This window comes from Motacilla alba, chromosome 14, assembly GCF_015832195.1.
Source record: "Motacilla alba alba isolate MOTALB_02 chromosome 14, Motacilla_alba_V1.0_pri, whole genome shotgun sequence".
Classification (NCBI taxonomy): Eukaryota; Metazoa; Chordata; class Aves; order Passeriformes; family Motacillidae; genus Motacilla; species Motacilla alba.
In genome coordinates, this window is record NC_052029.1 from 9,331,697 (window position 1) to 9,353,347 (window position 21,651).

The 21,651-nt window shown below is 38.3% G+C and overlaps 1 protein-coding gene across 6 annotated transcripts in view; it reads left to right on the forward strand.

Moving 5' to 3' along the window:
* LOC119706918 (transmembrane protein 180-like) overlaps positions 1–17,318 on the forward strand; it is a 17,904-nt gene extending 586 nt beyond the window's left edge. The window contains exons 2-7 of one of the 6 annotated variants that reach the window (XR_005258628.1): positions 3,149–3,323; positions 4,851–5,585; positions 8,491–8,645; positions 9,360–9,476; positions 10,135–10,218; positions 11,246–11,300. Coding sequence is in view for 5 of the 6 variants with exons in the window: in XM_038151175.1 (XP_038007103.1) it covers positions 3,145–3,323; positions 4,851–5,585; positions 8,491–8,645; positions 10,135–10,218; positions 11,246–11,389; positions 16,226–16,358 (1,430 nt within the window). In the remaining variant the exon portion in view is untranslated. Of the gene's footprint in view, positions 1–3,144; positions 3,324–4,850; positions 5,586–8,490; positions 8,646–9,359; positions 9,849–10,134; positions 10,219–11,245; positions 11,390–16,225 lie in introns of those variants that run through there. The other 5 variants (XM_038151171.1, XM_038151173.1, XM_038151175.1 and 2 more) reach the window with 5 other exon arrangements.
* The last annotated feature ends 4,333 nt before the right edge of the window (positions 17,319–21,651 follow it).

The window sequence follows — 21,651 nt, forward strand, 5'->3', positions numbered from 1 at the left end:
CCCGTGAGGAGGGGCCCGGTGTGGCGTCCAGGTGCGGGCCGCTTCCCCGCCGGAGTGCGGGAGGGAAGGGCGGAACGGGGAGCCTGCAGTCCGAAAAGGGCTGGCTCCATCCCCGCACCTGGCTCGAACGGCCGCCGCTCGCTCTCGCCTCTTTGCCGCACAAAGCGGAGGGAGCCCTATTCACTGTCCAGGGACCTGCTGAGAACAACGAGTGTAACTTCCCCATTCTTAGCAGACGAGCACTTCCAGAGGTGCGGTCCCGAGCCCCGCGGCGGCGGGAGCGCGGCCCCTCGGCGCTGGCAGAACGGGCTCGGCGGAGCGGGCAGCGGCCGGTGCCGCAGCCCGGCTGCCTCTGTGAGCACCCCCGAGCGTCTCCCCTCGCTGCCGCCCCTCGGGACTGGCAGCGCGTTTATTCTGGTTTCCGTCTTAATGTGGTGCCAGTCACGTCAGAAGGATGAGGAAGATCCGTGCGTCCAACCAGTCTGTCAGGGCTGTGAGCACTGCACAGCGGTTCGGGACCCAGGACGGCAGAGCAGGATGTCAGCTAGTGCGCCTCAGGCAACGTTTGCTATTATCTCTCGGAATCCACTTTTCTTCTTTAGTCTCTTGCTCTAATTTCTTTTAGCAGTTGTCATCCTGCTGTGGGAGAAACGCAGGTAATGTCACAGCGTATCTCACTGGCCCCAACAGCCTGTTCTTTCAGCCTCTGAGTATTAACACAGTTGTAACCACTAGAAATTTCTGAAACCGATTTGCCTTCTGTGAGTCACAGAATGTTCACCAGTGCTTTAACCTGCTCAATATAAAGGCTGACTAATAAGAAGAGGGAGGGGATGCTCATGCATGATTTCATTGTAGTGCTATTAAAGGGAACATCTGGGGAAGGAAGTGTGGTACCTCAACTTCTAATTGAACCTATTTCATAAACAAGGTGCATGACTAGATGTACCAATTAGGGTAGAGTTGTGTCAGATCCTGCTTGTTACAATTAGTCATGGTACTAGAGACCAGTTTGTGCATTTTTAGAAGATTTTTGTTGAAGAAATTTCAAATATCCTTCAGATTTTCTGAGGGGACCATATTTTATTTGTGTCAGAAGGAATCGAGTCAAACAATTTAGAAATGACTCCTGGTAATGTTAGTGTGAAGCACTTTTATTCTTGGTGCTTGTGGAATTTGAAGGAAAGTAAAGTTTCCCAATTCTCCATTTTGATAACCTGTGCAGGGTGCTCCAGGTGGAAATAGAGATGAAATGTCCACCTTTCCAAAAGCCCTAATATCCGCTATATAAATAATTTCATTAAGTGTATTTGTGAAGGCTTGAAAGAGCAAATGTGACACTTGCCAATAACATACTCATTGTAATGACTTTCATATTAATATCAAACTTATTTTTAAAAATAAACATTTCAATTGTACATATTTTCACTAACCTTCTTCCTTCATTTTAGGTTTCTCAGTAAAAGATTGTGAAACCAAACTTGCTGCAAAAATGCAAAATTTTGTCCCTTGAAAATGGTATTGTCTTAACAGGTGTAGAAAAATAAGTTTGAAGATATACATCATAGTCATTTTCAAATATTTTTAAAAATCAGTCATATTCTCAGAAATAAATTTGCTTTAGTAAAACAAATCCTAGGGTTCCAGTTGTTTGTCAGCTTGACTTTTTTCTTAGCTATAAAATGAAGTTACTTACTCTTTGCATCATGTTTCATATCACAGCATCTTACATATGCAAAAGTGCATCCACACTTTACTTGCTCTTCCAGAGTTCATTTCCCGTGGTGGGGGGATGGAAACGCTGCCTGTTCAATCTTCCCCAGTCCCCACCTGATCTGTGGCTTTTGTGTGGTCCTTGCCCGGTGATTCGGAAGTTCCTCCCTTCCTGCCCAGCAGCCTCTCTTCAGCCGCCTTGTAAACCACAGGAAGGCTGGAAAGAGCCTTGGCTTTCATTTCCTGTTTCTTCCATGGTTATTTTTACGAGGAGTTCAGGGAGCTGCTTATGGAGCTGCTGATCAAGCAGATATTCAAAGTAGGTGTTTTGATGGATATATGAAAATTGCATTTACGGTAAAGTAGTTGATATGCAGAGGAGCAAAGTGTGAACTATTGGCATGAAGCAGGTTGAAAGCTCTGCAGAGTAAGGCTGAAATTTGAACTTGAGGTATCAAAATTAATAGCAGACAGCTTCCTTCAACAGATGTAAAAATGAATAAAGCCTCAGTTAAAACACAGATACCTGGGAGTAATTATGTATGGGGCTTATAGAATCAAGTGTAATGATGTATGGTCAAGGGCTACTTGTAGGTAGCTATTAAACAGCTTTAAAAGGTAGAGGTTCCCTGGAGCTGGCTCCTTTCATGGCACAGTTTACACCAAACATGCTAAGATAATTGATGGAAAAGATCAGCATCTTAAAAATTTGTTGGCTGAATATCTGAATGGTAGATTAAAGAAATCTGTATTCTTGGGTTGAAAATCTATGCTATTTGGGCATGCATGAAATGGTGTGTGTGCTACTTGCTGTTTTATTTACATGCAGTCTTCCATACCATGAAAATATTAATATAAAGATGTTTTGTTTTAATTGTGTTATGGTTTATTAGGAGAAAATATTGCCTCCATGACTTCTTAACAATTAATATTTTAAAACTTGGTATTTGTTTCGAAAGAAATATTCACCTACGTGCATGCTGCATTTGCCATTCATAGCATTGGAACACATAAGGAGTTGAGTCACTTCATTCCAACACAGTCCATAATTTTAAGAATATATAGCTAGCAAGAAAGGTCTAAAACATATGCAATTGCTTTGAACTCTACACCAAGATGAGTGTTTGCAATAGCAGGTTTTAAAGTGGATTCTATACATCGGTTTGGAAGGGTTTCTTTCAAATTTTTGTCTACTTGTTCAATTGACTTTTAAGTACTGATTATACTTAGAACTGTCACCTAATAACTTATTATTTTGGACTCAGTGTCTTATAACTCAGTAAAATGTGTTTCTGATTTTAAAAAAAAAGGAAGAATGGGAACATTTTCCTCCGACAATACATTTCTGCACCTCTGAAACAAGCAAATCCCCCATGTTATTTTAATTAGGAAAAATTTACTAATTGTTGTAATTCTCTTTTGTGACTTGAGGAAGAAGAGAGCTGTACTCTTGGAAGATGAAGATTCTTTGGGGAATTCATGCTAATGCACTGGCATATTCTATGACTACCTTAGGTGCTGGAATGATGAACAGCATTTTTAATTTCTACTACGTTAAGCTTTTCCTAAACCGATACAAAATTTCAGAAACAGGATTTCATGTAGCACAGGTACTGTACAATGGAATATTTTGATTACCATGTTGTGCTGTGTGTCAGTGTTATTACAATGAAGTGACCCTTTTAATGACAGATTAATTTTGGAATCATTGCAATTAATTAACAGTAAATTATCTTTGACTTTAGTTAATCCATAAGCAACGGAACTTGCACATAAAGCACATCATTTACAGTCTGTTGAGTAAAAATCTCCAGACTTAATTGCTGAAAAGATTTTTTACATTTGATAGCTTGAAGTAATTTTCTAAACTGATTTTGCACCTCAGCTCCATAGATAAGTTTGACATTAGTGCTTTCCTATGAGCTGTTTAAGTACTTAAATACTGCATTTTTCCTGCAAGTCATTATCCATGTGAGTAACTCACGTTGTAAATGGTGTCCTGAAAGTAATGGGCCAGCTCATGTTTTGAATTAATTTACTGTGAGAATAATATCTGAGCTTTGCAGGATGAGAGCCCAGATACATAAGGTTTTGAAAGAGTGGAGTCTCAGAGCAGTTTATTTCATGTGTAGTTGATCACCTACCTACTTACTCAATCTTATTTCTTCAAAATTTCTATACACCTATGAGAATTTGTTTCAGAGTCTATTTTGACTCTAAGTAGCTGTTAGTAAGACCTAAGTAGCTGTACTAAGACTCTAAGACCTGTTCTACTCTGAGTAGCTTTTCTATGTATTTATTTATTGTCTGAATAGAAGTTTCTTTTAAATAAATGTGCTGTTTGCATGATCTCTGTAGAGGAGTGACACCAGTGACAAGTCCCTTGTTTGTGGCAGGTTGTGTTTATGATCTGTACTAAGACTCTAAGACCTATTCTACTCTGAGTAGCTTTTCTATGTATTTATCTGGTTTTTATCTATCTATCTATCTATCTATCTATCTATCTATCTATTTATTTTATCTATTTTTTCTATGTATTTATCTATTCCTCAGGCAGATTTTCTATGTATTTATTTATTGTCTGAATAGAAGTTTCTTTTAAATAATTCTGCTGTGTTTGCATAATCTCCATAGAAGAATGACAGTAGTGACAAATTGCCTTGTTTGTGGCAGGTTGTGTTTATGATCTGTACTAAGACTCTAAGACCTGTTCTACTACCATTCTGAGTAGCTTTTCTATGTATTTATTTATTGCCTGTATGGAGGTTTCTTTTAAATAAATGTGCTGCGTTTGCATGATCTCTGTAGGGGAATGGCACCAGTGACAAGTCCCTTGTTTGTGGCAGGTTGTGTTTATGATCTGTACTAAGACTCTAAGACCTAGTCTACTCTGAGTAGCTTTTCTATGTATTTATCTATTTTTTACCTATCATCTATCTATCTATCTATCTATCTATCTATCTATCTATCTATCTATCTATCTTATCTGTCTTTTGTATGTATTTATCTATTCCTCAGGTAGCTTTTCTATGTATTTATTTATTGTCTGAATGGAGGTTTCTTTTAAATAATTATGCTATGTTTGCATGATCTCTGTAGAGGAATGGCACCAGTGACAAGTCCCTTGCTTGTGGCAGGTTGTGTTTATGGTCTGGAACGCCATCAACGATCCCCTCTTTGGCTACATTCAGGACAACTCCCGGCTGAAGTGCTGCGCGAGGCGCCAGTTCTCCATTCTGTACGGAGCCCCTCTGTACGGGCTGGCCTTCCTGCTGCCCTGGTTCCCCTGGAGGCAGTACCAGGAGGGGGACTGGCTGTGCGGCCTGCACCTCGTCGTCGCGCTGTGCGCCTTCGACGGCCTGCTGACCTTCGTGCTGCTGGCGCAGTGCGCGCTCTTCGCCGAGAGCTCCGGCAGGCACGACGGCAGGCTCCGCCTCATCAAGTACAACCAGGTGGCCACGCTGATGGGCTCCACCAGCGTCCTCTTCTGCGGGCTTGTGTCGGATAATATGGAAAACTTCGCTTATTTCCAGGCGTTCGCTGTTTTGGTGGCGGCGCTGGCGACGGCTTGTATGTGTTGCACGGGTAAATACAGCACCAGTCAGTATGAGCGGAGGGAGATTCATACGGAGGAGGCTAATCTGGAAAACAGTGATGGAGCTTTCTCCTTGGCCTCGGTAGTTTCACTGACCAAACAGATCATGACAGAGAAGAACTTTCTATGTTTTGTAACAATGAACTTCTTCCAAGTCTTCCACCTAGCCTTCTACAACAATTTTATGATGATCTTTGCGGATAACCTTATTCCTAAGGATGTCCTTTCTTCCTCAGTAAGAAGTGTCATGTATGGAGCAGGTTTTATTTGTCCTCAGGTAGGCAGTCATACTTTTTTTCTGAATATGAAAACTGTGTGTTTTAGTAGTTCACAGTATCCATTTGAAAAAATGCTGTATTGGGCATAAGGCATTTGCCAAAAGGAGTACTAAATCTCACTCCCCAGTGCTCTAGAAGAAGAAAGTACCTCTGTGCAGGCTGATCGAGTGTAAGAGGTAGAGAGAGCAGACAGACAGGCTGCTGGAACGTGTTTAAAACAATGTGAGACTTGAGTAGGCAAGGAATGAATGTTTTATATTCTCCAGTACTTATAATACCTAAGCATAAAAGAATGAAAAACATGGCCAAGATCAAACGTTTCTAAAGCAAAATCTACAGAATTCTCAATTCTTTTTTGTTTTGTTTTGTTTTCCAATGCTGTGCATTACAAATGAAAGACTAAGCTCATCTTCAGGAAGTTTCTGAAATAAAATGCTCGAAATACCAGAAAAAAATTATAAAGCATGAAAAGCATTGTTAAAATATGTGTTATCTCAGTCATGGAAACCAAACAAAACTCTAAATAGCTGCTTTTGGAGAATAATACATTCCCATTTATTTTGATGATTGTTCTCTTGGTCAGCAGTATTTGTGGGAAAGAGAGACATACTTTTAAGAGCCCATTCAGGGATGAGGGGAGGAATAATGAACTGAAAAGAGAAAGAGAACCCAAAAGAGTAATGTGTGAAAACAAGCAGCAAAAGTATAACCCACAGAATTTGACCATACGTGTCTGCAGTAAATAAAAAATTCCTCTGTTTATTGCCTTCTAACTTCTGTCTCTAGAACTTTAAAAACTTTCTCTGTGTTTACCTGTTGGATGCTGAAAGTTAGGATACTCAAAATATGAGAGTATCCTGACATTCATCATAGGTGCTGATGGAGTGGAGAATTTTTTAAAATGAGGCTGTTATATTCATTAAATTGTGATGGGTTTTGATAAGTAATATTTATAAGATAAATGAAAATGCAACTGGAATTCACAGCTCAATTTCAGGTCCCATTTTGGCTTTTGCATATAAAACACACAGATCCTGAACATACCTTCTGTTCTGTAACTCCTAGCCATCTATAATTTCAACTTCTGTCCTTACCACAGGTTTAATAGTTTGGGGGGTTCCCCTTGTACCTCAGGCAGTTAGGTGTTGAACTTTAGACATAAATCAGAAGCCACAGAAGTTAGGAAAGCTTAAATACTTTTACACTTAATATCTAGCAATCACTTTTATTGGTAGAATCAGTGTGACAGTGTGAAAAGAACAATCTTTCAGCAAATGCGTCCCTCTCTGCTCCCCAGAGACTCTTTGTCTAGAAGGTCACTGAACCATAGAGGGTTTGCTGTGACCTTATTTTTCTCAGGTTTTGTCCCTTTGAGCTCAAGATACAATAAGAGAGTTCTCTGATGGCAATGTCCTGAACTTCACTTACTGGAAAAACACCCGACCCTTGTAAAATAAAGCTCCTTTTTATGAACTGCTTCAGTGGCCTCTACTAGAATTCAGCTCCTGCCTTAGGTTCCTTCTGGTAGTGGATGTGAAGAACACAACCTGCCCACAAGGAAAATGTTGCTGTGACATAGACAAACAACTCCGAATTTGCATCATTGTTAGTATTTTCCTTACAAACACACAGTCTTAAAGACGTGCAAGTAGTGAGGAATTTTCTAAGTCATAAGCACTTCCTGAGACAGGGTTATTTTGCAATTCCAGGGAGACAGGAACATGGTGTTTACAATAGCAGGCATTACACGATCCCTTAGTACTTCTAGTGGAGGCAATTTTCAGCAAAATCCCTGAAAACAGCCAGGGGGAGGATTATGTTTTAAATTTCTTATAACAAGATATTTTTCTTACACTACCAGATTTGTTTTACCTCCCTGATCAAGTAGAAATCTTGAGCTTTTTATACAATAGCATTTGCCATGGTAAGCTTTGTCCGACCGTAGCATCCTGGTTTTATTTGTCATGTTAAAGCAGCTGAGTGTGGGAACAATTGTACAAGGAAAATTCTTTCCTGTTCTTCATCTGAATATTACACAGTTCATCTCTGTAACACAGAAGAAAGGAGAAAATGTGGATCTTTATACAGATCCACAGATCTCCTTTGTATATTTGTGACAGAGATGAGAACCATGTACGTGTAGATGGTGACAAAGGCCCATATAAAAAAAGAACATAATTCATTACAAAATGTCCTATTCAAACTGAAAAGTGAGGAACAATGTAGAACTTAAATTTTGTTCATACTATAATCAGTACTGAATATGATTTTCATGAGTTAGCCAGTCACTAGATTCTCAGAATCTACTCCTTGCCAAGATTGGCAAAATTAAAACTCAGCCACACACAAGCACTGGCCTCTGCCTTTCTCTGCTTGCTAGTAAAGCCTCTGACTTGCTTAGTTAAAGCTGTCCTGGTGAGCTTGCTTTGACAACTTAAAAAGCATGCTTGATTTCTATAAATGCCAATGAAAATAGTAATATTAATGAAAAAGCAATTACTGAAATTTGTCTTCTCAGCAGTTACATGGCAAGATGCTTGACTTACAGTTACCATACTGCAAAGCTAATACTTTAAGGGATATCAAAAGTAAAGATCATGAGCATTAAATAATAGTTAGGCATTGTGGGGAACTGTTTCCCTCAGGATGTAGCAGTTCTCAGTGGCTAGTTTTCAGTGAAAGGAGAGTGCACCTAGTAGAAGTGGCATAGAATGAGCCAGTAGAAAGTTGTCTTTGTTCAGTTTCTATTTTTGTATTTTGTTGAACTTCTTAGAAAGGGTCATTGTGTGGTTTTTCTTTTCTTTAAAGAGTATTAATTATGTTAAGTCTGTTTTATAGCTCTCTTAATGCTAAGACACTATACTGTACCTTTTCATCTTATATGTGTATATATTATCTTTTCAGTGCCTTGTTCTTCTTAGTCATGCTTCATTGAAGAAGTTTGGTTATTACAGAATCATCTTATTTTCCTTTTATTATGAAGGAGTAGCTGCTGCTGTCATGTGTCTACTAGGGCAAGAACACTATTATCTGCTGGCATTTTATGTCACAACAAACATGTAAGTAAATCCACTTCCCTGTTAATAGACACAGCTAAAATACTTCTAACAGAGCAGACTCTTGCTTTTATTTACCATGAAGATTCTGCCTCTGCTTTCATGGTTTTCATTCTGTTTCACATACCAGAAAAGTTGAAACTCCAGTTACAGCTTTTTTTTTTTTTTTTTTTTTTTTTTGGCTTTCACTTTATTTTGTTTCAGCTTTCATTTTCTGCTTGAAATAAAAAAAAAAAAGCCTTAAATGCAAACAGCAGGTATGGTTTGCAGGCACATGCCTCCAGTCACTTTAACCTGAGATGCAAGGGAAGGAGAATCTCATGTTTTCCACTGGCATGGAAGAGCTCAGCAGAGGAAACAATCTCTCCCCAGGGACTGTTTGCTAGGAAAGCTCAGACCTCAGCTGTGTTGCAGGGACACTTGTGCTGCACTGCAGCAGATCTGGGTGACTCAGGTGTGTGTTGGGAAGCCAGCACTGAGCCCATTCCCGCTGGTGCTCCGTAGTAAGATGCCAAGCTGTAGTATTTTCACATAAGTACATAATGATACATGGAAAACCTTATTCCAAGATAAAGAGCTGTTTGTATCAGAATGCTGTTACAGCAGTTTGTTTTTATTTCTTCATGTTCTCTTTCATTGTTGTCTCTCTCCATGTTCTTTCCTGCCCTCTTTTTCTTCATCTTTCCCTCCCCACCCCGTTTTCTTTCTTATTTTCAGTATTGCAGTCGTGGGCTACTCTAACACTGAATTGTGTGAACAATAAATTGAATTTCGTTATCTGCATGTTTTAAATGATGAAGATGTGTTTTGATTTCTCCAAGAAAAAATTCTGAGGTACCTAAAGACTGTTTGTTTAAAGCGCTAGTTGTTCAAAGTACCTTGTTAGTAAAAGCTCATCACACCCCAAATTTAATGACACAGAAATCGTAATATTTTTGTTTATTGTTTAATTTGGCTATTTATTAACAATCAGCTTTGTATGTGTGTGTTTCTATGTGTGTGTTAAATATCTATATACACTGTAAATACAGATCTAGGAGTGCATGTAAACTATTCTTTCTATTCTAATTCTTCCACCTTAAAGTTTATCTTCCACATGATCATGTCTTTTCCAGATTTTAAGAGCAAATTTTCAGTTTCCCCTTTTTCTGAGGTGTGTCTTTTCTCCTGATCATTTTAAATAACATTTACTGATAATGTACATTTATTGTCAAAATGTTCACGACCTTTTACACCAGCATCCAGCAAAAAAAAAAAAAAGAAAAAAACCAAAAAAACCCCACTTTTAGGTTTACATATTGATTTCTAATTCTCATCTAAGAATAGATCTGGTAATGCTGTCAGGTAGATCATCATGTTTTAAGGAACATCTCAGCTTTGTGTGTTTGCAGAATATCACTGTTGGTGTGTTTGTGTTTGAATGTCAGTTACAGTTTCACTATAAAATGAATATAAGAACTATGAACATCTAAAATATTTTGTTTTTCTTTAGGGTAATTGTGCAAGCTTCATTTAGCTTGTTCAATTTGCCTTTGGCAGATATTGTTGATGCAGATTTAATAAAGCACAAGAGGAGGTATGTCAGTCATTACTGGTTTTTTAAACATGCTGTTTGCCTTGTTACTCTTTGGTAATAAATTATGTCAAAGTAAAGACAGTAAATGATCTGGGATCCTTGATACAGAAATACTTTTTGTGAAAACAACTTAGCATAAGTGAAGATCAGAACTTGAGTAAAGTTTCCTGCAGTTCCTTCAGTAGTCATTTAAACAGATTATTAGGTAATTTCTCTTTTTTCTTATAGCATAAGCCAAATCCTTTCAGTTTTTGTGGCTTTATTTTTGTTAGCTTCAATTGAATTACCTGATAACCAGATACATCTATGATCATGTATGGAATTTTCTGAATGAGGCCTTTCCAAGATGGAAAAGGTATTAAGAAAGCTTTGCCTATGCTAGGTAAAATGCAGATTTCAAAGTCTAACTGGTTCCTTTATCTCCCTGAAATAAAAGTGATAAAACCTGCTGCAGAATAGCATATTGCAACTCATTGATCTTTTGGATTTTTATCAAAGTGCACATAGCTTCCTGTTGGTTCAATCAATTGTTATGTAAGTGCAGATTCACTCCTGTTAAAGAACTTGCCCCTCAAATGGAAGATCCATTGCTTTCGTGAGGAAAAAATTACATCATTTTCTGGCCTATGCATGCAAAATCTTCAGTTGTAATTAATTCTCCATGCACTCTTCAGTCTAATTTAACTTCAGTAATTACTCAAAGTGCACAAAGTTGAATTTAAGTGCAAGTCACTTCAGAATTAGGGCCAAGCTGTGTCTATGTATATATGTGTGTATATATATTTTTATATATATATATATACTCATACACACACACCATAGAGGTTTGTAACCTTTAATTTCCAAATCAATTTAAATTTCATTAGGAGAGTAGATCTGCTATAATGTGTGAACTAGATGAATCTAAGGATCATGATATTTAGCATTTGCACATTAAGAAGATTCAAGCTTTTTAAAATCACAATTGTAATTAATACACTAATAAGTTTGTGTTGTGCATTAATTTGTTTTTCCCTAAATATTTTAGATTACCACTTTCCTCTATGGTTTTTGGTACCAATGCTTTATTTACCAAGCCTGCCCAATCTTTGGCTCCAATGGTTGTGGTTACAATACTAAATCATTATGGATATTATAATCTGAATAATGTACCTGGTCATCCTGATATAAGGTGAGTTCAAAAGGGATACTTTAAATCTTAGAAAATAACAGTAAATACTCCTGTAATCTAAAAATAAAATTGACCAGCAATTACTTTGCATCAACTGCACTTCAAAAATATAAACGTTTTAAAAATACTTATCAGTTGTTTTTGTCTGTGTAGAAGTACAAATGTTTTTGAAAGAGTAAATAATTTATTAAACAATAAACATGAGGATATCTACCTAATTTTGAAAAGCAGAGGATACCTTTCATCCCGAGCTCACTTAATAGCTCTTATTAAGATACATGTTGTCCTGGCATTTGCATTTTGTTTACCTCATAAACCTACTTCTGTAAATATATAATATAAAATGTTAATCAGATCTCTTTTCTTTTTTTTTTGTCTTTACTTTGCCTCAAGTAGGAATGTATCGTTTTGGCTCCAGTACTCCTTACCATTCTCATGCTAATGATTTCACTGCAGTCCCTGGAGACTTTAATTCAGCAGAAAGCTGTGGTTGCTGGTTAGTTGGACATGTGTGGGCTTTTATAAAAATAAATTAACAGGGAATAACCACACTGAAAGGGTCACAGGCTGTATTTATGACCATCAGGAGGAAGTGGCAACATAAGGAATAACTGAAGTCAGGGCTAAATGGAAAATTCAGTCCTGATGAGGATTTACTTGAGGGAACAACGTGAATATCCTGAGAGCTACATAGCTCTCCTAAAATTTTAGTAAAACCCTAAAGGAACGGATAAACACAATTTTATAGAACTTTTGTGGAGATAGCTCCTGAGGGAGAGAGAGGTCTGGTTATGAGTCACCTAAGGTTAGGAGAACATTCCATATTTGAGGAATTTCCTAAAAAAAATGAATGAGGACAAGCATGACATAAAAGAACAACAGGTGGTCTTCAGAAATCCATCCAGACAGAAGCAAAGGCAGCTGAAGTTTGAGGTTATGTGTGAGAACAGCTTATTTTAATGCATTCTGTAGATAGCCAGTGAGATGATGTGAAGGGGACATGAACTTCATTATAATGTCAAATAAGATGAGTGATTTTTGCAGAAGAGTGGTAGGTTGAACTGGATGTGGATATGAGAGGGCTGAATATATTCATCTTGATGATTCAGAGAAATTCAGATTTGAAAAATAAAAGCTGCATTTCTGATCCCTTTCCATCAGAGAAATCATCCCTTTGTGGATGGATTTTAAATCACAGTAGTCATAAATCTTTTTTTGCCTGGTAAATAGCCCCTGGACTATAGCAACAATAAATTTATTATATAGAGGTTGAAATACTTGGAATGCTCAGTCTATAAATCCTGTGTTTTCACTTGAGTCATGCTGAAATTTTATTTATTTCACTAGGGCCAGGAACAGCATAAAACATATAAAGCTGAGATTAGTGAATCAGAGCATCTGAAATATATTTTTCTCTTGCCCATCGTTTCAAAAATAATTTCTTAAATATGAAGCAGTTTGCCTGTGTTTCTTGTATGTGTAGTGTGTGAATGGGTTTCCTTTGCTTGCAAATGGAGTACAGGGTTGATACACAATCCAGGAAGACCAGAAAGCTCAAAGATGTTTCTAGAGAGTCAGTTTGCCCTTGGCACTGTTCTCAGACCATTGACTGAGCTAAAACTACTTTTATATATATATATAAAAAACCTATTGCCTGATCTCATATTTCAGCCATAGGCAGACAGTTAAAATACACTTGCCCCAGGCCCAAGCTGTTTGAGGACAAACAGAAATGAAATACAAGTGACTGTTTGAAATACACCCAAACTGTTTTGGGGAAAAGAAAGCTTTTCACGCATGTGAATTGTATAAAATGAAGTATTATGACCCATACCAATACAATCTCAGCTCTGTCCTTCCTCCTCCAAAGCTGGCAGTATCTATTGAGTGCTTTGGAAAGCATTTGCTTTATTAGGTGTAGTGGCAGTGAATTGTGAAGATAGTGCAGAGGACCCTTATTCTGCATTAGCAAAATGTTTGGGCCCTGAATAAACATGTCTGAAGAGTTTCCAGCAATGTTGTTTACTGGGACAAGGCAGAATACGCCGTCTATACACTATTTGCTGCATTCTGAATTATTTTTAATAATTTAATTTCTAATAATTATTACTTTTTCTTGAACTGAGAGTTAAACTGTAGCAACAGTGATGGAGCAGCTAATCCTGGAAAGCTCCAGGCAGAGTAAGGACAATAAAATCATCAGTAATAGCCAGCATGGCTCCAGCCAGGGGAAGTGATGCTTGACCAACTTGATCAACTTCTACAGTTCAGTGACTTGCCTGGTGGGCAGGGGAAGGCAGTGGAGATTGCCTGCCTGGGCTGCATTCCTGCTGACCAGGATGATGGGGCAGGAGGGACCCTCAGGAAGTTCGGGGATGACACAAAGCACAGAGGGTCACACTGGAGAAACGGGCTGGAATTAGACAAAGTCCTGCAGCAGGGCAAAGGTGATCCTTCCCCTCTGCTCACACATTGTGCCACATCCTTAGGAAATGTGGTCATTGCACAGTAGTTAAACACTTTGTCATGGAAAGTGGTTTTTAATATCTTTAAAATTTGAGCAATACTGTGCAGAATGGAACGTCCTGATTTTTCCTTTCTTCCATCATCATAGCAAAACACTGCATGCCCTGTATGGCTTGAGATGTTTTTTTATTATTGTTTGGGTTTGGGTTTGTTTTTTGTTTTTGTTTTTTTTTTAGTTTGGCTTGATTTTTTTTACTTTGCTGTGGAAAATATGCCTAGTTTAAAACCTCCCTCTTCTGGAGAGCCACTGCAACTACCACCAGCTTCTCTTGAGAGTGCTTTTCAAATTTGTTCTTCAGAATAAAGTTATTTGGCAGCAACTCTTCATTATTTATTGAAAGCACTTTAAACTGTTAATGCTTTCATATTGAATTACTGAACTACCTGACATTCTGTTCAGAGTGATTTTAGGGCTGTTTTGGGAGACGTATGTTTTATTCCTGTGTGTGCAAAAAAAAAAAGGTAGGTGTGGAAATTTCTGAAGTTACTTGTTCAGCTGTAATTCTGATAAAATCCAAGATCTGCTCTTGATTTATCCCAATCCCTTAAAGAAATATTTTCCCATTCCTTCTTTTGTGTATTATATTTTTTCATAATTCCTGCAATAACTTAAGGTTTTAGAGTACAATAGGTAATATTATTTTCTTAAATCAGTGAAACCAAATCAGGATTGCAGTGTGAGCGATTTTGCAGATGTTCTTTGTGTAAAGATGGAATAATGGTAGCACTGAAAACTGCAATCCTCTTTAGTGTGCAGAGCAGGCCAAATGCAAGCCCCAGCATCCTGTTAACTGTGTCTGAGTCCTGTTCTCATCATTAGGTGGTTAAATAATGTGTCTGTGGCCTCCCTGCTGGCACTGCTCCTGCAGTCCCTGGGGGCAGCTGTGCCAGAGCTGTGCATGATGTGGGCTCCTTCCCCCGTGGGTGCACGGGAAATGCAGTTGGATCCAGGCCAGTAAACAACTCCAAATGGTAAATGATTGTCCCTGCCAATAAACATTGGCTATGGCCCAGTGGCCTGCTAGTGAACATTTCCAGCCTCAAATGCAATTGCCCGAGTGATTAAGTGATTCACTTGTGAGCCTGTGGGCTTTTGTTTTCTCATGTAGCCTTAGCATGTACATGGTTTGAGATAAACTGTGCTCATTTCTGAGCCTGTGTCTGTACTGAGGACAGAATCTGGGCTTTGTTGGAGGTTGCAAACATTTTTTCTGTTAAACTGAGCGAGACATGAGTTGATTCTTTCATGATTCAGAGGAGCTCTTAGGTTTTATTCAGAAACCCGCTCAAGGTTTGGGGGATTTTTCACAGATTTTAGGTTTTTTTGGACCATGTCCATAGCTGTTCTGAGTCTCTCATCTCATCCCTGAGTGCTAAGAAAAAAAATTAGAAAGGAACATAAACTGCCTCATGGAGAGAAAGTTCACTTAGGGGCTGTTTCTCAGCTTGAGTTGACTTTCCTGATATTTAAGTAATTAGAATCCCATAATTAACAGAATGCGAGTAGATAATGATTCCTACTAGATGAATGCCAAAATGCATGCTTTGAGCTGTCAGAAACCATGCTGATCATAAAAGGGAGCTCATTTAATTCCTGTATTTTCTTGCTTCATTCATATTTGCTGATGCTTTTATTTATTTTTCATTAGAGAAGATTTAAATGAGGAAATGCCGTGCATTCATTACAAAAAAAGAAAACTAGTGTTAATTTCACATTTATTCTTTCTATGGCTTATATTATCTTGTAATCATTTTTTTAAAACCAAATGAAATAAGGCTTGATATTTCAAATGGCCCTTGAGACCACACCTGAATTTTATGCAATTATCATTACTTCTATCTAGCATTCAGCATCTAAAGCATCCCACTCTGTGGATAGTTGGAGCACAGATTTCAACTCAAATAAATTAATTTCATGTTCAAATGTTTGCTTCCATCTTCTACTTTCTTTCTCTTCAAAATTTTACTAAAGCTTTTTGGATGCTCTGTTCTGTAATTGGATGAAATTTGTTTAAATTGATTTCTATATTACATAATCAGGAAAGTAGTGAACAGGATTTCTTAGGTTGTATTAAAATTAACTCTTTCTGTGCTAATTGTCTGAATTCCTCCCACCTAGAGAAAACAATATATAATACATATCTGTATGTAGAATTAGAAAATACACAAGATATTTCTATTTCTTTTACTTAGAATTGTTTGTACAGTAGCATGTCTTTGTGTTTATAATGGGAATGATTTAAAAATAACTTGCTTAGTGACCATGGAAGTTAATCTTCATATTGAAAGCTGTGTTCTCATTTATTTCAGCAGGTCATTTTTAGATCTCCATGATGCCATGTTCTACCTGGTCTGTCTGGTTCCCCTCTGCATTGCAGTCCTACAGATCCTGACCTGGACTCCCTTTTCCATCCAGAACAGCCACCTGGCAGCTCCACAGTAAATATGGAACCAGTGGTCAGTGCATCTCCTGCTGAACCACAAGAAGAGAGTTCAGTGAGTTTTTCATGTGAGAAAGCAAAATTGCAAGATGAAACACAGTTTGAGCTGTTTCATTCATTCAGTCTCTGTGTCTCACGTTCAGCCTTAATGCTGAGCCTACACAAGTTTTTCCTAGTTCATTTGCTTTCTGTTAATGGGTTTTATCCTTAATTACTTTATTTAAAGTAATTTCTGGTATATAATGATTCCTGTTAACTCATTTGAAGAAGGGATATGGCAGATCAGGGAAAGGGATCCCAACTCAGCACCTGGAATTCCAGGGAAGTGTATTTTCTGAAGCCTGTTGGTGGATTAATTTTGCCAAACTGATAAAATGGCAGATCTTTGAAGTTAATCTGGAAGATCCCAGTGGACATCCCTCATGGATGGCTGGGAGATGAAAATGTAGATGGTGTCTAGCTGGCCAGTATCAAGACAAATCTGACAGCTACCATGGGAAGAGCCAAGAGTAATTAACTACCCTGTGAAAGTCTATGCAAGGCTGAAGAAAAAAAGGATTCAGATGCTGTTCAGTGTTGCTCACTATGGAAAAACCTCACTGGCTTTCAGAATCTCTAGTTGGTGGAAGGCCAGTGCAGTTTTCTGGCTTTAAATGGGAAAGTAATTTTGAAGGTATCCTGTAGTTAGTGCCTCATACAGAATGTTATTGTGGCAAGGACAGCATTAGTCTGTGGATGTAGGGTTCAGCTCTTGGACACATGTAGGCACACACAGTTACTAAACCAAGCTCTACCTGTTCACTGGTGTTACGATGGCTAACTCATTTGGTGTGGCTATTTAAGTTAATTTCTGAATCATCAAGTTGAAGTTAGTTAATTTCTGATTAATTCTTATCAGTTAAGATTTTAAATGAATCCTGTGATTTTTATAAAATAAAGGGTTTTTGACCAAAATTTAGAAATATTGAGTCCTCTCTTCATTTCACACATTGTAATGATAAGACTCATTAGCATGTTTACAGTACTCCCATTTAATCAATATGATTCTTCCTCCAGTATATCCACGGTGTAATAGTGTAGTGAGAAATACTTTTAGCACAATACAATCACTGCATTTTTGTATTTAGTTTTGCCTGGGCACACACAGTTTTAGTAGCACCTTGCTTAGGGAGTCCCACTTGAAAGTACAAGAGCATTGTGTGGATCCCAGTTTTAAAGGGCTGAGCAAGCAGATTTTCAAGGCTCTACACTTACTGTGACAGGTAACTTGGAAGAGAAAGGAGTGTAAGAAATGGCTTTGCATTTTGGTGGACACCAGCATAATTTAATGAAGAAGTTTGAGATTTGAAATACCAGAGTTGAAAAAACCATTCATTTGTGCCTTGGCTTTTAAACTTGCAGAGCAGAAATAACATCATTTCCTTGCCTTTTTTGAAGTATGAAGTGCTTTCAAGGCAATGGATGAAAAAGCAGGAGATCATCATTAAATATTTAGAAATCCAAATGAATCCTTTGATAGAAATATGAAGATTTATGTTAAAATGTAAGAAGCCAGAACCGTGGTGAAGTTTGAAGTTGCCTTATCTGGTTTTTATCTGTCTTGTCAGAGAGGCTGTTGCCTGTTTGCATTGTGCATGCTGACAGCATTATGTGCACATACAGCATCACTTGTGTGCTCTGTGGACAGGTAAAGACAAATACCAGAGCAGATACAGCCTGTGCATTCAGGTTTTGAATTTGAAAAGATTTCCTGCATTGTATGTATTTATTTCATGTCTGAAAGGCAGGAGCAGAAGTCAAAGGAATTTAAGTTAATATAATCTTTGATTCATTATACGAAACAGTCTTCTCCCTGACAGTTCCTTTAAAAATTGGTAATAATATTAAATAGACTCTTTTTTCTTTATTGTTTCTGTATTTCCTAATTTTCCCATGTTCATCCTATCTTCATGGAATATATATTTTAACATATACAGTAAAATAATGTTATTGTACCATAAACAGGGTTTGTTAGGTGACTGTGTTAGTTATTTCTAATATTAAGTTATTAGAATATAATGTACAACTGGAAGAGTACCATGCTCTGCAACAGGAAATCTAATAAGTGGTTTTAAGAGTCAAAATTACATCAAGAATTCATTGAAATCATCAGAATTATTTTTTCTGGAAAATGTCTGGTAAAGTTACCATTAATTTGCTGAAATAAGAAAGGAGTAAGGAGTGACATGACTCAATGCACTGTTTGAATAGGCTCTACAATCTGCTGCACTCTAGAATTCCTACAGGAAAAGCACATAATCAAAGATTTCTAAGCAAGACAGCCTGAAGATAGGAGACATTAACTGTAGAATAAACCAGTTTAGAAAAAAATCTGAGAAATACAATTGAAATTATTTAATATGTAAAACATTAATAATTTTCCAAATTTATTATGCACTATTCTCCCAGTTGTGTGTCCTATTTCCCTTGCTATAAGGGCTGGAGAAATGTCTTTTAGAGCATCAATAGTCAATCCCAAAGAGGACTGGAAGAGTGCTTTAAATTTGGGTGATCTTCCTATGGGAATAGAAGGTTGGCACTGTGCTGTGACTGACATTGCTTATTCTCCATTTCCCTGTCACCCACTAAACTTTGTTATCTTCTGCTAAACCCACATGATTGGTTTTGGCTGTGAATCAAGTAAAGGATGATCAAAGGCAAAAGTTCGGTGTCTTACAACAGCTGGTTTCCCTGCTTTCTCTCCTTATTAGCCTGCAGTATCTGAGCTTGAACTCCCACTGCTGGAAACATGCCTCAATTTAATCTGGATAATTTAAGAGTGTCTAAAATAGTCTCACAACTGATAAAGAGGCTATAAGTGTGTGTATAGTATAAAATATGAAATGCTGTGGTAAGCTCAGAGGAGGTGAAATGTGATGCTTGAATCTCATTCTTAGAGTTTCTCTATACATTCTGAGAATATGGAACTTAATACACTGAATGAATTTTATTTATTGAAAATCAATAAGCAGAAATGTCTGCCAGACTAAAAGGATGTTGTCCAATAGACACTAAAGAATGTTAGTCTAATATAGTGGTAATATAATATATGGTCAGTGATAGAGTGAAGATATTGAATAAATGACAACAAAGCATATTTAAGTGTGGGAAAATGATGTTTTGTGGAGCTTACATGCCCACCTCTGTTCTGGTCTTGTACAAAAAGACCTTCCCAGTCTCCTGCTGCCCTGGTTTTGGACCTGCTCAGTAATTCATGACTGTACCGTGTTGACATGGCTGGTAGGAGTGTTTACATTTGAATACAGTTCCACAGCCTAATGGGCGCTGGCAGGAGGACGAGCAGGAAGGGGAAGGAACACTTCAGATAAGCCACATCTCCACAAGTGCTTCTAGGCACTTCCTGGCATAACTAAGCCAGCTTGTGGAGGAAAAGGCTCAGTAGTACATGCAGGCAAAAGAATTCCAGCTGGTTTGGTAAAGGAACATACAACTGAGACTGGGGGGAGTTGTCCTGGAGGTCTGGGGAGACCCACAGCTGGGCTTCCAGGGTTACCTTTGGGGGAGAGGATTTTAGATACCTGTGTTTGCCTTAAAGACCTCTTTCTGGTAATCCCTTTCTTGCTAATGTTTCAGTAATAGAAAGTTGTTTTACCACTGCATTTGATGCCTTGTGAAGGCTGACCTAGAACAGAGACTAGACAGAGTTAAAGAATAAAGTAGGGATTTATTAGGAGGCCTCAGTAAATCCACCTTGGGCAGCACAAGAGCTCAGCCAGGGTGAGCCCTGGTTCACCCCAGGTGAACCCAGAATGGTCACAAAATGCATGACCACTCATGGCATCTCTCACTTTGATCAGTTCTGCTCCATTTGCATATTGGAGTTCATTGTCCAGTTACAGCTTTAGGTTATGAAGTCCCATCCTTGTTTTTCTCTCTTCAGCCCACGTTGTTTGTGCTCTTGGGCCTGAGATTTGGATCATTTGTCCTTGGTCTCCAGCTAGAGAAGGAATTGTTTTGTCTACCCACTCTGTGAAGAGAGCTCACCATCCCATAATGTGAAGCCCAGACCCACACACTAAAGCAGTACAGAATCTGAAAAACATAAAAGCTGAAACCTGAGGCATCACATTTCATTGGGAAAATTGAGGATTCACACTGTAGACTACACGAGGCTGTGCAGCCAGCCCTGCCACCGAGGCTGCTCCAGCAGCCGGGGGGGCATGGCAAAACGGCCGGGTTCAACCCTTTGGGTGGGTTTGGGACCTTTTCTGCTCCAGGGATTCAGCTGATTATAGAAATTTTCCATCGAGACAAAGAAAAAACGCTCTCCAAAATAGTGGAGCAGAAAGTAGAAAAAGTGATTCCATTATTTCTGGCAATTCTTTCCCAGCACACTGACTGAATGACAAAGCTTGCTTACCCCACAAAGGGTTTGCTGAGGTTGTCCAGCAGTTGGTTACAACTCCACCAGCTCATATGCAAATGACTATACATCAACATTATTACCTAAATATGCATGAATAGTGAGTTCTTTATGGCTTGTCAAGAGAAAAATATGCTGAGTGTACAACTACTGCATCAGAATGTTAATGACAAATGTAACACTGGGTAGGAATTTTGAAAAATTCCACTAAAGCACACCCAGGTTGAATGCTAACAGTGCCAAGACAAAAGCTAGCAAATTTTAAAATTTATTTGGTATGCAATCAATTAGCTGTATTTTTTATTCGATAAAAATGTTTCCCTGTGAACAACATGTTACTAACCTGAAGTAATTGTATTTACTGGTTTATAATATTGTGAGCAGATGTCTGTTTAAAAAGCAGCAAATTTATCTATCTTGTCGTTTTGGATTTTGACTACAAAGTTGTTTTATTCCTGGAGGGAAAAAAATAAACTAGTCTGTCTATACAAATAAGAACAGGCATGGAAAGGAGAGTCTTAATCCCAAGCCAAACAAAAACAGACCAAAAAGGCATTCTAGCCCATCTAGCTATCGGAGAGAGGAAAAAACCCAAAAAACCCAAACAATCTTCGGTGGAAAACTGTCTAAAGCTCTCAAGTCAAAAACCTTTCCTCAAGGGGGTTAAACATCAGTGAAAATGAACTGCACACAAAAATCCTCTGGCAATATTCTGTTGTTGCTCTGGTTTTGCCGATTTCCCAGGACAGGCAAGGTTGGATGCGATCAGTGCTTGATCAGAGGAGGTTCCAGGTAAAAGCCAGGATTCCGGAGGGGTCTGGCTGCCAGGCCACGACGGGGCTGCACCCCGCCATCAGACCGGCTCTGAGGGA